General features: G+C 41.2%; 1 protein-coding gene across 1 annotated transcript in view; it reads right to left on the bottom strand.

Moving 5' to 3' along the window:
* rnf43 (ring finger protein 43) overlaps nt 1-9,524 on the bottom strand; it is a 76,339-nt gene extending 66,815 nt beyond the window's left edge. Inside the window, exon 1 of the mRNA XM_084073674.1 lies at nt 7,769-9,524. Within this exon, the coding sequence (XP_083929800.1) occupies nt 7,769-8,014 (246 nt within the window). The 5' untranslated portion in view covers nt 8,015-9,524. The remainder of the gene's footprint in view (nt 1-7,768) is intronic.
* Nucleotides 9,525-16,014: the final 6,490 nt, after the last annotated feature.

Raw genomic sequence — 16,014 nt, forward strand, 5'->3', positions numbered from 1 at the left:
TTTAACAATAACAACACATGGTGCATGGCACGCCACCAAAAGGCAGGCATGCACGTAAACACACACACACACACACACACACACACACACACACACACGCACGTACGCACGCACGCACGCACACAAGCTACAACCACATATATACAAAGAAAAATTCAAAGGGATGGACATTGATGCAGGAAACTTCTGATGCTTTTTAGTCCACTACAGCACTCTGCCAAAAATAGCACATGCAGCCAAATTACACTCACATTTGGTTAATACGGTAGATGGTCCTATTTTCCCCACCATTGCTGTATATATTGTATGTCCATATAATACAATAGTCATCTGTTGCAGAAACACTCTCTGTAAACCTTTATAAATGTGGCCTTGATCCCCAGAGATGGGATAGCTTGCCCTGCATACCCATCATGGATCACTGGGCTTTCTTCTGTACTCCCAATGGATCAGTTTCAACTGGAAAGAGACAGGTGGTTCACTTGACCTGGACTGTCAGGACAAATTCAGAAAGGCCACGCAAGATACTCATCTCACTTAGTATGCAAAAATACCAAGGTCTTCTAAACAATTTAACCCTATCAACCTTTCAATAATTGAATTCCATTGACCCTGGCTGGCAACACTTCATCCCTGTCTTGCTAATGCTATGTCAGGTAAGGTAAGAGCGTTACCTTCCCCTGAAGGTTTATGCATGTGCCTGTGCATGCATGCCATGCATGGATAAAAAGAACATGAGTGTAAGTATGTTTGTGTGTGCTTTCATGCATGGATCTCTGTAGTACTTATATGATGACTTGTCCCACTCGACTGCATACAATACCACAACCTAAAGAAGCAGCTTACAGTCACCACCACTAATTTATTAGCCAAAGAAAAGACACACTCACAACAGTAGGTGTTTTCACACTGTACCAGGGCTAAGTCACTTCTTAGGCCTGGGCTTGGTGAGATTTCAGCCTAATAGGGAATGTTCACACTACCATATTTTGAAGTGGACAAGCACCAAGTTGAGCCCTGGGCTGGCTGGCCCTGCTCTGGAGCAGGGTTAACATCAACTTTTCAGGGTTAGCCCCAGAAATTGGTGAAAATATGGTGCCTAAAAGCTAGTGAGAAAGGGGATCAGTGATTAACTGCAGACCTGTCATTGGCCAGCCTAGCCAAGGTCTTATGCTAAGGTCTAGGCCAGCACAAATGTGTGTGAACATGGGCTAAGTGAACCCCAGTTAATCCTTAAACTGGGGTTTACCCCATTAAGACCTGAGGCCGATTCTACAAATGCCTTCTAAATCAGTAGTTCTCAACCTTACTTTCGTAATTCAAAATAATTGAATACGATTTTTCAAAAATGTTGATGTACAAGCTCGCAGCATGGCACAAAGTGACTCGCTGTGAGCTTGTATATCTCCTATTCTTTAATAGCCAAAATCTAAAATGACACAGATGATACTTTCGTGGTTTTAATGGGTTACCTTTGAGAGTGTACAAATGGAACCAAATGGATCCATAAGATTACACTCTCAAGAGTTAAATTAACACTCCTGATTTGCTAGTGTATTAAGAGTGTACACATTTGTTTTGTTATTAAAATCTATCCTGTGTTTTTATGTGCATGTTATTGATCTGAGACCCAGTAGTGGCTCACCCGTTTAGACCGAAAGGGGTCGGTGTATACTCTCAACACGCAAACAAAACAAGGTTACAGGAGTGCAGGATACGTACAGTATATTATGAATGAGATGATTTGGTGAGGCTGTTTGACTTCCCTCTTCCCTCCCTCCTATCAGCCTCAGTCTGTCTGTGGGCCAATTCAAGGATGAGGGCCAATAGTAATGCTTTTACCATACTGAAAGGTCTGTGCATATACATGCACTTTGTGTATGTGTAGTATGTCTGTCTGTCTGTCTGTCTGTCTGTCTGTCTGTCTGTCCATGCGAGTGAGTGAGTGAGTGAGTGAGTGAGTGAGTGAGTGAGTGAGTGAGTGAGTGACTAAAAGAGTGTCTAAATGAGTGAGTGAGTGACTAAATGGGTGAGTGAGTGACTAAATGGGTGAGTGAGTGAGTGATCAGAGTGAAACATGAAGAGCATATGCGGAAAGTAAAGTAATCCTTCTCTGGTTGTTTGCATGAATAGAGCTATGAACATAGCAGACAACGCGTTGTATAACATGAGCCTGACAGACGCAGGCATTCCAGAGATGTTCTAATGACTTAAAAATAAGGTGCCGGCAGACTTAAGAGATTTGCCACATTTCCCCTACCTGCCTGTCCCTTTTCCCAGTGCCCTGAGAAACATCTCAACAGTCATCTCCAAGGAACGCGACGGAGAGCACAGTGCTAGCCCCTGTTTCCTGTGCTGTAGACTGCAGCCTTGTTAGTTCTCTTCTCAGGAGAACCCATTAGACAGAGGCTTGTCTGGCTGGCCCTAACCCGCATGGGGTCTGCTCATGGCATGAAATTTAGAAGTACATATTCTACTAACAGCTCACTTAAATGTTGGATCAAAAAGGAAAGACAAAACAACAACTTGCCTTCTGCTCATAGCCATTATGACAAATCTACTGATACTCAATGATGATAAATTATCCATTTACCCATATCAGAGAACCGTATTCGAGATAGACTGTATAACCTCCATAGCAAAGGGTCAAAATTAATAAATATACACTAAAGTTATATTCTACATAAAAGTTATAGTTATACATAAAGGTCTCATGACAAGCTCACCATTCTTCTCCAAGGTACTGAGGTTAAATCTGGGTAAATTATAAGCTTAAAGCCATTTCATCCCTATCTTTGTATAATTGACCTGGCCAAACGGACGGTGACATGCTTGTACTGCCGTTTATGATGAAGTCTAATATGGTGTCCATATCACAGCGAAAGAGGAGCTGGAGGCTGAATTGAGACTGAATTCAGAGCAGAACTCTTCTCTTCCACATCACCAACACCGTTGCTATTTCTCACACTGTATTGCAGCCTGACATAGGGCGCTGTTTTCAATATGTCTGCCAAATTAGATATTACTTGAAGCATCTTCTACAGTGTAAAATGTAACTAACAGTGTACAAATGGACCCACTCATAGGGTTCATTTGTACACTCTCAGAGTTAAATTAACACTCACAATTTTACAATCAAGTAAAATACTATTATTATGCAATCTATGAAGAAAAAAACATGGCAAAATAAAAATGAATAAAAGATAAAGTTGATTTATCAACACTACTGCCAACATTGTCTAGTTGTCCATCAAGGTGTTTCTCCCACTTACCATGTAACTGCTATACTATCTACTGTAATTCTAAACACAACACTAGAAGGCAGATGAAACATCACAGCAGCTCCCTCCACCACTGACCTAAAGCAGAGAAGTGCTGAAGAGCCCTAGAGAGGCTGTTATCTCATCCAGGGGCATAGGAAGTATGGACAGGAAATCTAGAGGGAGGGGGAAGGAGGGGGCCCATATGGGAAGTGCAGTGTAAACAGTTCCCTTTTTTAATCATCTCGGCTCACGTTTGGAACTGCACATGCTTTGATCTTCTCCCTCAACTCCCCCTCCACCCTCCCACAGCTCGTTCCCAAACGGCTGTGTCGAAGAGCTGTGGGTCGACCAGCCAGAAAAAACACACAGATAGTGGTCTTGGGTTCTTCTGGGCTCCCAGAGAAGAGACATTCAATATCTCATGGGACAATGGGGGGGAAAAGAAAAGAATGTTTAGTGGTACTGAGTTAACTAGCGCTCTGTCGACTGGCCTCTCTGCCTTAATTATACCTGACGTCTTTATCGGAGCTCACACAGGTCAATTCAAACTTTCACTTGTACAAAGCCCCAAAAATATAGAGGGAGAAAAGAAAAGGAGTTTAAAATGATTAGAACAAACATTTATTTGTTTATTTATTTTGTTTAGCTTCCTTGAATCAGCCAGCGGGCCAATTGGAAGATTAACTTCAAGTGTTGCAGCAGGCATAACCAACTCCTCCTCTCTGCTTGGCCCAAAGGACAGTTGACAATACTCTCAAGTTCAAAGCTAAACCACAAGTGTTGCATCTCCTCTGACCCCTCCGTAGCCTTTTGAGAGAGACAGTCAAATTCCATGCTGCACTCACATTTGTCCAAAAGTCTGGCTAGAGCCCAGGCAGTATTCCTGTGTGTGTGTGTGTGTGTGTGTGTGTGTGTGTGTGTGTAAGGTCCTTGATTGTGTGTGTGTGTGTGTGTGTGTGTGTGTGTGTGTGTGTGTGTGTGTGTGTGTGTGTGTGTGTGTGTGTGTGTGTGTGTGTGTGTGTGTGTGTGTGTGTGTGTGTGTGTGTGTGTGTGTGTGTGTGTGTGTGTGTGTGTGTGTGTGTGTGTTGTGGCTAGCTACTGTCTGGTGGTGACATGATAGCTCAAACAAAACAGGGGCTCCAACTCTCCCAATCAAATAGCCTAATGAACCTTTGTATATTATGAACAAGTGATCTGCACTGGATAGGCCAAAAAACACTATAGCCTAAAAACTGTTTTAATAAAGTCTTTCTAAATGCAACTTTCTTTTGCTCACTTACGCCAGACCTTGTTTTTCTATCAATCTACCCAGAGCCAAAGCTAATGGAGCAGCAAGGCAACCTGTGGCCCAGAGAGACAACATGCTTAAGAAGATCAAATGTGGCCAAAGAGGTGTAATTACTGCGGGTTATGAAAACTGGCTGTCATGCTCCTCCACGGTTGAGGGAGTCAAATTCTGAGTAGCCTGGGGTTCTACAAGTCAGACATGTCTGACTACTAGAGAGGGGGGGTTGGATACGCAAATGTTAGGGCCAGGTCTCTGAGCCTTAAACGAACTCCACAAAAACATTTCAACCCTGCGACAACTGTCTCTTCGGTTATTCATTGATTACCAAATACCTTCAATGGTTTTATGACCAATATAATTAATGAATTAATGTCATTGTTGTGTCAACATGGAGGAGAATCTTACAAAGAGAAACTGAGGGAGGGACACAGAGGCTCACTCAGCTATGAAAACAGAAAATCAACCTTTCCAACCTTCACCCCACCACATCTTCTGCAAGCCATGAACATAATGCAGGAACATAAAGCAGCTTGAATACCTGTTGCAACAGGCCTGGACGGCAACAAAGAGCATCCTCCGGCATTACACACCACCTCTATGGACTATGAGCACAACCCAGAAGAAAGGCATCTGACTCAACCATACCTTTTCCTGATGTTAGGCTGGAGGGGAACTACAACCAGTTGTCTGACTAGTGGAAGGCGAACAGCTTGGTTATATTCGGTAAAACTTCAGAGGGGGCAAAACAAACTCCACTGGCATTTGTGGCCTGCTAAAAGGAGAAACCACAGAGCTTATCAGCGCAGGATTAGGCTGTCGCCATCCTGACGGAGCAGAGGGAACAATATTAGTTAGTGACTGGGGGTACACCTCACTTCACACCTTCAGGGAAACCATGGCAGCTTGCTATCATTTCCACAGCCAAGATCAAAAGTGTCACCCGTGTGTGCATTGTGTACAGAGTCAGGTGATAACTGATTTCAACAGTTTCACACACTGAGCCTTCATCCGTGAGTGACAGTGGGTTTCCACAGTATTTCAGTACAGTAAATTCCAGTCGACAAAAACATTGTAGAATAGAATAGACTTATTTGCCATTTGCACAAGTGCATAGGAAATTTTGGAGCTCAGCTCCCAGGGTCAGCATTTAAAAGAAGACAGAAAGTACAGACAAGACAGAGAAAACATACAGTAAATCCTACAATCCTACATGTGTACTGTATGTTTTCTCTGTCTTGTCTGTACTTTCTGTCTTCTTTTTAAATGCTGACCCTGGGAGCTGAGCTCCAAAATTTCCTATGCACTTGTGCAAATGGCAAATAAAGTCTAGTGTACTGAAATACTGTGGAAACCCACTGTAACTCACGGATGACGGCTCAGTGTGTGAAACTGTTGAAATCAGTTCATCAATTGTCTTAATGTCAATGTCACTAACAAAGCCATTTCATCCCAGCACAGCAGCACTGTGGCAAGTTTGCCATGCATCTCCAACCCGTTGTACCCGTTGTCAGAGTACCTCTTGTACCCGTCTGTCTGTCTGTGTCCCTTTTATGCCCATATGGAGATTTCTGTATCTGTCTGTCTGTGTACCTTTTATGCCCATATGGAGTTCTGTGTCAGGCATGCCCAATTATGGAGTTCAGGCCACTCTATGATGTCAGTACTACAATGTCATACTGATGACATCAGGGTAACTCCAGATAAGGGGATTTGCGGTTTTATCTATATTTTCGGAGACCTGCTGATCCTACTGGCTCAGCGATAAGCACGCCACACGATTATGTAGAATCAAATATCATGATTTCTAGCGTGTCATGGAGTCTTTAACTCTAAACAATTTAAGTTGAGAAGTAAACATTTACAGCTACCAGCTTTTCACCATGAACACTGGGCTTTCTCTGTGGAGAGCTGATGTAAATCCTTATCAATTACTGCAAACTGCAGCATCTGGCTTGCCATTCATAAAACCTCCCACACCTGGTGAGTGAAGACAGACAGGATCCTACAGTACCTCATATCTGTCGTCCCCCGTTTCTTTGGAGACAGTAAATAAATTGACACAGCCTTGCTTTATGTCCCAGCAACCGTAATCCGTTCCTGAATCCTAAATATGCACAATGAATAGGCCATATTCTTTACATTTGCAGTAAAAGGCCATGTTTTTTTTTTTTTACAATTAAACGTTTGCATAGGGCTACAATAATTAAATGTATATATCTTGGACCATGCCAAAACTGTGGGAACGGGCAGAGCAATGAATGTCCCTTAAAGCCTGATAGTTGTCAGCCAGTGTCGCACAGCAAAAATAGCAGATCTACAAGCTCACAACCCAGCGCAACATGATTATCTGTGAGCTTGTGGGTCGGCTATTTTAAATGGGCAATATGGCACACAACCAAGTATAAATCAGGCATAATAATAGATTGGGAGAGTACAAAGCTTGCACCTTAGAAAAACTATGGGTGGAGGTTGGCAACCATACCCAAGCCAGTGATTTACTGGCAGGAGAACATAAGATGAGAGAAACTGAAAATAAAGGAAAACAAACTAACCTCAATAACATATGCATATGTCATCACTACTGTTGAAGGAATTTAGATATTCTGTCATCACACCCTGAGTTAGAAGAGTTGCCATTTAGACTGCTTCTAAAGGGGGAGTCGGTGCAATGAAGCTGTGATACAGTCATCCTCTTAGCCATGGCCATAGCAGTATAGCTACAACCAGTATGCTTTCAACATTATTTGTTTTATCAGATAGTGGATGCTGTGTAAACTACAGGTTACATTAGACAAACAGGTGGGGCCAACAGTGGGAGTCACTCCACAGCAGGGATCTGATGGAGAGGATGCAGTTTGAGACCATGGGGACTGTATATTTGATCCTGGATGAAGAAGAGTTTTACTGAAACGGTTTTCAAAATGTCCTGAAATCTTTCCAAATAACAAAGTGGGCCTATTATAGGCCCACTGTGTTATTTGGGAAGATGTCATGACATTTTTATATAGGCAGTCATTTGATGATGGTTTTGTATGTATGTATGTATGTATGTATGTATGTATGTATGTATGTATGTATGTATGTATGTATGTATGTATGTATGTATGTATGTATGTATGTATGTATGTATGTATGTATGTATGTGTGTGTGTGTGTGTGTGTGTGTGTGTGTGTGTGTGTGTGTGTGTGTGTGTGTGTGATTTTCGGTGACACTCACCTGCATCAGCTTCCCCTCTGCAGAACTGGCGCTGGCTCCAGCGAACACCCCCTGGAGAGTGATGGGCTTCCCCGTCGGATCGTGCTTCAGTGTCACCTTGATGACAGCCCTGAGGGTCGTGCGCTCGGACTCCACGGCGGCGGCCAGCTCCAGGCCCGTCTGGCCCAGCACCACCTGCAGGGCCGCCATGAGCAGCCACGGCCAGAGACCCCCGGCCAGTCGCCGCTGATGGGGGACACCGGTCATTTCCTCGGCTGTAGCAGCGGTCTCCGGCCGCACATCGTGGACTTCAAAGCTTGAAGACACTGAACAGGAGAATGGACCAAGTCCCCACAGTCCCTCTTCTTCTTCCTCCTGTCTGGGTGACTCGAGTGGTCCAACTATTCGGCAACAGGTCCGATCCAAACTTTTAATAATGATCGCGGACCGCCATGGTATCTCGTGCGTAAATGTCCTAAAAACTCCAGGAGGATCCAGCACTGAAATAAATGTCTAGGGCCTACATGTTAAAGGCCTTACACGTAATATAGAAATGCATATCATCACCACATCAACCATATGAAATCACCTCCTTCCGAGAAGAAATAAAACGATCGCCTACAATGAACTTTATCCAGTGTCACTAACTAAAGTGGGTGGCTATAAAGACTGCACGCACAAATACACCATGAATACGGACACCATGCAAGAGGCTGAAACGTGCGTTCGTTTCACTCAGACTGGCCTGCATTAGATAAACAAAAGTTGTCATTTGCGACGTTGCAGGCCAGTCTTTTCAACGGTTGTATCCGATCCAAGCCTAGCAGGTCCTGAGTGGCACCAACGTCCAGATCTTCATCAGTGATTGACCAGCCCGAGCCTCAAATATTACAGTGTAACGTGGGTCACTGTCATTTACAATCACATTTTGCGACTAAAAGGCAATAGGTTGTTGCCAAAGCGCGTTATGAGTTATTCCGTCCACCTCTGGTATTCCACAGGAGAAAATACACATTAACGACGACTTGAACTTCAAAGGCTAGAATACAGGTTGGAGCTTGAATATTATAAGACATGTTTGTCATATTATACACTTCTTGTATATCATGTGACAAAGGGTAGGGTAATACTTTACGACTGAGTTGAGAAAACAATCCACAAACGTTACTAAATGGAAGTACACCGAACTATTTAATGATTAACCGACCCAAATGGACCGATGCCTTTACTTCACAGGCTCCAACTCATTCAACAGAGTCCCAAATCACGTGTGATTTGTGTAATAGACCCATCCACATTTCTATTTTTACAGTTGCTCTGCATCTAAACCTTTGGTCCACTTTTCCACGAAACAAAAAAAGTGTTTCCCCTTCAAGTTCAATGTCCCAAAGTTGTTGCTTTAACAGATTTGAAACGATCCTTACGAGGAAGAAGCCGAAACAATGAAACAGAACTTATCTTCAGCAGCTATAACGGAGTAAAGTTACCAAAGAAATCTTGAAACAGCAACAACGCCAAATTAAAGAGTCGCCCGGGACTCTTCTTGTGGTTCTTCAAAAAAGTTCACGAGCTGAAGAAATGCATTGTACACAATGGCAACGTCCCGACGTCTGTCTACCTCCTGGAGTCTCCCTCCCTTGGGATCTCATTGACGGTCTACCTGCTGACTGTCTGTCACTGAAGGCGGAGCAGCCATCCAGCACCCACTGCACCCAAAAGGCAAGTGCAGGGCTCCCTCTAGTGCAGGGGTGTTAAACGTTTTTCAGGCCAAGGACCCCCTAACAGAGAGAGATTAAGCAGGACCCCCCGCCCCTCAACATATTGAATAAAATGGTGTTGCAGATTTTTTTTAAATCATAGATTTCATACTTGTTTCACATAGTCTACATTATCCTTTCTATTATATGTTGGATTCGTGTTGATGTGTATTTTCAGACATTTACCCTTTTAAACCCTCAATATTTAGTCAACTTGACCGTTGGCTTTTTCTTTTTACCTCTACACCAACTCTCCAAAAATAGCAGATCTACGCCTCACAGTCACAGCACGAGGCGTTGTGAGCTTGTAGATCTGCTATTGTTCAACCACCACACAAAGATTTGGTGGACCCCCTGTAGAAACTCTGAGGACCCCCTGGGGGTCCCGGACCCCTGTTGAAGACCCTTTTCTAGTGCAGTGATTCTCAACCTTTTAAATTTCAAGGACCCCCCCTTAACTCTGACAGTATACAAATGGAACCAAATGGACCCTAACAATTTAGAACCCCCCCAAGGAACCCCGAGAGCCCATGGACCGCTCTAGAGGAGATTCCTACAAAACAACTGTCATGCATCTAAATCAGTGGTTCTCAAAACTTAAAAAAATTAATATATATATATATATATATATATATATATATATATATATATATATATATATTTCAAGGACCCCAATGACGCCATTTGGTTCCATCTGTACACACTGTCAGAGTTACAGACCTGTAAAGGTCAATTTTGAACCCCCTCCTCAACTATGAGGGTCCCTGGACTCCACAATAACTGACCATGATCTAAATGTAAATGATAAAGCTACATCCAACAATTATATTAAATTTAAATGACTAAACATATGCGTATTCATAATTAGGCTACATATTATGAATATATATTATGTATTATTCCATACATATTATGCTGATATACTTCTAAAACACAGAAAGGTAATATACAATAAGTAAACATAATTCAGTAAATTAACATACTATGAGTAAAATGTATCAACATATTCCAGTAAGTTAATACTATATTTAAATTAAAAAGTAAAATATATAAGTAAACACATTTTTTCAGTTAGTTAGTATATTACTAGTAAAATATATGAATACACATACAGTATTTCAGTTATTAAAGGTCATCATAGGATGAGTACATTACAATAACTGACCAGCAATCTACTTATTGGGAGTCAATACACACCACCTTGTCCAAATTAAAACAGTATATGGTCCTTAGAACTGGATAAAGGTGGTTTCCATGGAAATAAGATGTCTTCAGAACAGAGCAGAGATGTGCCATGTAGGCTACCTCTTAAGGCTGGCTGGAGGATTATAATGTCACCCTCCCTGGTGGTCAAAGACAGCCTCCACTACCTACAGTATGTAGGGATACGCTGAGATGATGCCCCCCAAGGAACACAGTCCACCCACAAACCAAGTCACCAGTATGGACTCAGTGCCGAACAGCATCCCCCACCAGGCTGCCATGGCCAACAGCCAATACTGGCCATGTCCTTCAACCATGGAGCAGTAACCAAGCTCCAGGAGGACACCACTAAAGATATTAGAAAATAATTAATAACATGTCATTGCAAAGGTTTGGCCAATGGCACAAAGCTCCAAAAAGGTAGAAAGTCCACTAATGCAGTTTTGGGGTATTTTATTTACCTACAAAGATTCAGTACAGGATTGCACAGTGCAAGCCCAGGCAAAAATAATTAAAAAATAAAGACTGGCCAAAACAAAGGTCCAAGAACAGGAAACAGATATTAACACTTGAAAACTAAACCTAAGGAAAACAACGAATTAGGAAAGTCAAGATACCGCTAACAGGCTAAAATCTTCTACAAAGTCCCTACCAGCTCTCCCTTGATATTATCCCTTGCAAGGCTCAACCCAAACTGAACTCATAAGTCAGGAGCATGCATGCCCTTTAAGCAGGTGAGGCAAACCATATCACAATCAGTAATTGGTAACCCAATTAACTAAAACATGGCTATCTAAGGCCCATGAGTTATCTTACACAATCACTATTAAGCATAAAGGAATTTAGAAACAAATTCAACTGTTTCCCTGACGCCAATTCATTCAGTATTAAATAAGACAAAACATAATGCAAACATATGAACAAATACCCCTCCTCTTCTACAGTGCTTGGCCCTTCCAATCAACAGGATTGCCAGCACTGCAGAGGAGAGACAGGTGACCAACTAATAAACTTCAACAGTGTCAATAAATAAACATATTTAAACCCTTTCAATCCTTGAGTGTTAAAATGTGTACACATGAGGGAACATGCAATGCAACACTATTGAATAGTCACTTCAATCCAGCTGGTGATGTCAATTAGTCATTTGACTCAACTGAGTGGTGTGTGTGTTTGTGTGTGTGTGTGTGTGTGTGTGTGTGTGTGTGTGTGTGTGTGTGTGTGTGTGTGTGTGTGTGTGTGTGTGTGTGTGTGTGTGTGTGTGTGTGCGTGCGTGCGTTTGTGCGTGCGTGCGTGTATAGGGCATGGGCTGCCCTGTGACAGTCATGTTGTGAAAATATGCTTATGTAGCCAATAATACTTAATACTTGTAGAAATGTATATATTTCATATCTATGGGCCATACTAAAACAACACAATTATAGTCAGTAGGCCAATTGATTGTTGTCAAAACAAGATGGGGTCTAATCACAGCGTGGCTCCCATGTGGATCTTGGACTTCATGTGGCCAAGGTTCAAGGTTGTGTTTTATTGTTACAGCTTGTGTACAGGTACATAAGAGTACAACTTATTCCAATCCGACTGCCATTGACTTCCATCCATTATGAAATTCAGGTTAAATATTTAAAAAACATATAGAACACTATGTGGAAAAAATGCATTGTACCTCCACACATTAATGTTTTATTTTTTACATTATATGATGATCTGTAATCAAAAACAATACGTTAATGTGTTCAATATCAGTGTTCAATACAATATTCCTCTCCAAACCTGTTGAAAACAGGTTTGTACTAACCTTGACATCGAACCTTTCCTCTGTAACTAGATGCTTGATCAACTTTCTAATCAACAGACCCCAATGTTAATACAGACAATCTCACCTCCTCAACATCACCCTGATCACTGGTGTCCCACAAGGTTGAGTGCTGAGTCCACTCCTCTACTCCCTCTGGCCTCTTCACTTTCAACTGCACACATGTACATGGCTCAAACCGTATTATGAAATTTGCAGATGACCTACATTGATAGGCCTCATCTCTAACAACTGCCTACGAGATGTCCAACACCAGGTGAGGTTGTGTGCTGAAAACAACCTCACTCCAAACTAGACCTAATATAGTTTCTCAACCTGTGGGTCGGGCCCACAGGTTCAGAAAAGGTTTATTTTAGTTATTTTCAAATTAGACATTATGTCAGGGAGAATATCCCACAATTTGAAAATATACAGAATAATGCTTTTAATAAGCTTTTACATATTCCCCCTGACTCTAAACAATTGGTTTACTGTACATATTTTTGTTTTCTAACTGTTTATGTGATGTTTTGCATAGTAGTGTGTTTGTCTGTATGTTTCGACGAATTGAGTTTAAAGGGCCCCAATGGAAACAAGCCATAGGCTTTCTTGGGTTTAACATCCTCTTAGCAGACCTTGTATTGAACTGTACTTCCCTGTGCTTTTTTTTGGTTGCAAACTGCTAATAAAGTATACAATGAATCAATGAATGAATGAATGAATGAATGAATCAATCAATCAAGTCTCTCATTTAGTTTCTCTTTTTTTGTTATTCCTGTATATTCCACCAATCATTTGAAATAGGCTCTGAATTGGGAATGGAATTGAGCGATGAATACTAAGGTGGTGACTGGATTTGAACCAGGACACTCATACAAGTTATTCTACGGATATCAGTCAATTTATCCGCTGCCCCAATTTACCGGGGACTTGACGTTAGTGGGAATCGAACCCAGGATCGCTCGGTCCTGGGTTGAACTGGATTTGAACCAGCACACTACTACAAGTTATTCTACGGATATCAGTCAATTTATCCGTTGCCCCAAGTTACCGGGGACCCTTGACTCGAGTGGGAATCGAACCCACTCAGGTCAAGCCAAGTCATGTTATTGGACAGACGCTCTACCAGTTGAGCTATGCTGTTGGCTGAGAGTTACAGGTTTCCTGGTGGTTTTAACTTGTTTTTCTAGAAGTTAGTCTGCAAAGGGAAGCATCACTAAGGATATCAGTCAATTTATCCATCACTAAGGATATCAGTCAATTTATCCGTTGCCCCAAGTTACCGGGGACACTTGACTCGAGTGGGAATCGAACTCACTCAAGTCAAGCCAAGTCATGTTATTGGACAGACGCTCTACCAGTTGAGCTATGCTGTTGGCTGAGAGTTACAGGTTTCCTGGTGGTTTTAACTTGTTTTTCTAGAAGTTAGTCTGCAAAGGGAAGCATCACTAAGGATATCAGTCAATTTATCCGTTGCCCCAAGTTACCGGGGATGAACTGGACACCATATTCTCAGTAGCCTACTGTACACTATTTAATGGGAAACTGCAACTCAGTAACTGTTGTTTACACACAAACATTGACTGTATTGACCTCAGAAATGACTTCTGTGTACTTATACTGTATATTATTCAACTCATCATGAGCAGAGCTTTCATTAGAGCCTAATAAGAAGGCTCTGTGACGATTTTGAAAGAAAAACCTTTTGGAGCTCATAATTGGCAGCCATCTTGCATTTGAAGGTCAACAATAGGTCAAATCATTATATAAACACCAAATATGTATTCCTTGACCAAAATAAGCTCTGAAACCATGTATTGTGCATCTTTGTAGGTCAAACCATTAAAAAGTTCATTTTCACGGTCGCCATTTTGGATTTTGGTCTCTCAAAAATTTTCCCCGCCCCTTTTAAAAATACATCCCGGCTAAATTTGTTTAATAACCCTCCTAGATGACGAATCCATTGAGAAACGGACCTTCACTCTCCACGGTCACGGAAGTGCTACAGATGACCCAACTAGAAATCTTTTTCTTTTTTCAAGAATACATACCTGTTCCATTAATGCCTGGTACAAATTAATACAATATAAAGTTATAAACAATGCACTATTCCAAGACAAAGTTACGGTAAATAGAATTTCTCCTACAATTTCTCCTCTGTGTAAAACAGAAGAGGGCAGTTGCCACTTTATTACCTCTTTTTTGGCTGTCTACTTTTACATGATTTATGGTCAAAGATATGTGAATGGTTTTCTAGGGTCTACAAAATATATATATATTTTTTTTTGCTTTTTGTGTTTTGTGTTATATTGTGTAGATTATTTTATTCATTACTCTTACCATTATTATTTTCTTGTGTCTTAATTGTTTCATATGTACGCTGAAATTGAAAAAAAAAAAAAAACATAGGAGAGAGAACTCATACATGATAAAGGATAAACAAGTGAAATTGGAAGTGATGGCACACAGAAATGAGCAGAAAAAATAGAACACAGAAACAAAGAAATTAGCTGAAATTGGGAGCTCACCTGAAAATGTCTCTTCTCTGAAGAGCTGGAGAGACAGGAGACCCCTGTTATTGAACTGAACATACACTCTATAGCAATGATTACTATCAGAATATAGAGCTTTAAAGCTGCACTATGTAACTTTCCTCTTCTACCCCGGATTTGAACCCAGTTTCCTGCGCTGACATTTTTTTATCATTGAGCTAATAGAGCCTGTCTGCTTGCTAAGGGGATCAATTGAATCTTGACCTTCAGGTCAAAATTGGTGTAAAATCTTGTGTCTAGGTGAGAGATAACCTTTGACACGATCTAAATGTCTCAATGGAAGAGCAGGGAGACAAAATACAACCAAGTTATATTTTATTACATACTCTAGATTGGACAAAATCAAAACAAACCAATATTTTGGACTGGTTTCCTTTTTTTCATATTTGTTTTGGTTAAAAGCATTAAAACAGAGACACTATTGATAACATAGGTGTAAGAATGTAGCTACTATTAATATCAAAGTTTTTTCCCTTTAAAGTTGTGTCCAAGATCGTTGTGAACTCCGTCAGATTTCTACAATAACATTATTTAATCAGGCATAAACAGGTTTTAGCTATATTCTAAGCCTTGAAATACCTTAGAATCTAAGGTCCCCTGTCTCACTTCCCGGTTTCAAAAATGTCGGGAAAGCTGCGAAAGCTCTAAACCTTCTATTTTTTTGATAATGCACCAAATAATATTACTATCTGGTGTGTCCGAACCATAACTAAATAAATCCAAACGAAATTAAAAAATAATGAAGCAAAAATAAACATAAACATAAACATGGTCAAAGACGGCAGCTCAATGTGAGTGAGTTCGGGGTTTGACCACTAGATGGCACTAGATACCATGTAGTCCTGTGCTGGCTTTTTTTTTTTTTTTTTTTTTACTGTTTTTATACAGGCGCACCTAGGACGGAAATGTGGGGTCCTTTTTGAGGCCCACATAAACAATGACGTATTTATCCAGCGACGG

Source organism: Gymnoscopelus microlampas (genome assembly GCF_963454915.1).
Source record: "Gymnoscopelus microlampas genome assembly, chromosome: 12".
Taxonomy (NCBI): domain Eukaryota; kingdom Metazoa; phylum Chordata; class Actinopteri; order Myctophiformes; family Myctophidae; genus Gymnoscopelus; species Gymnoscopelus microlampas.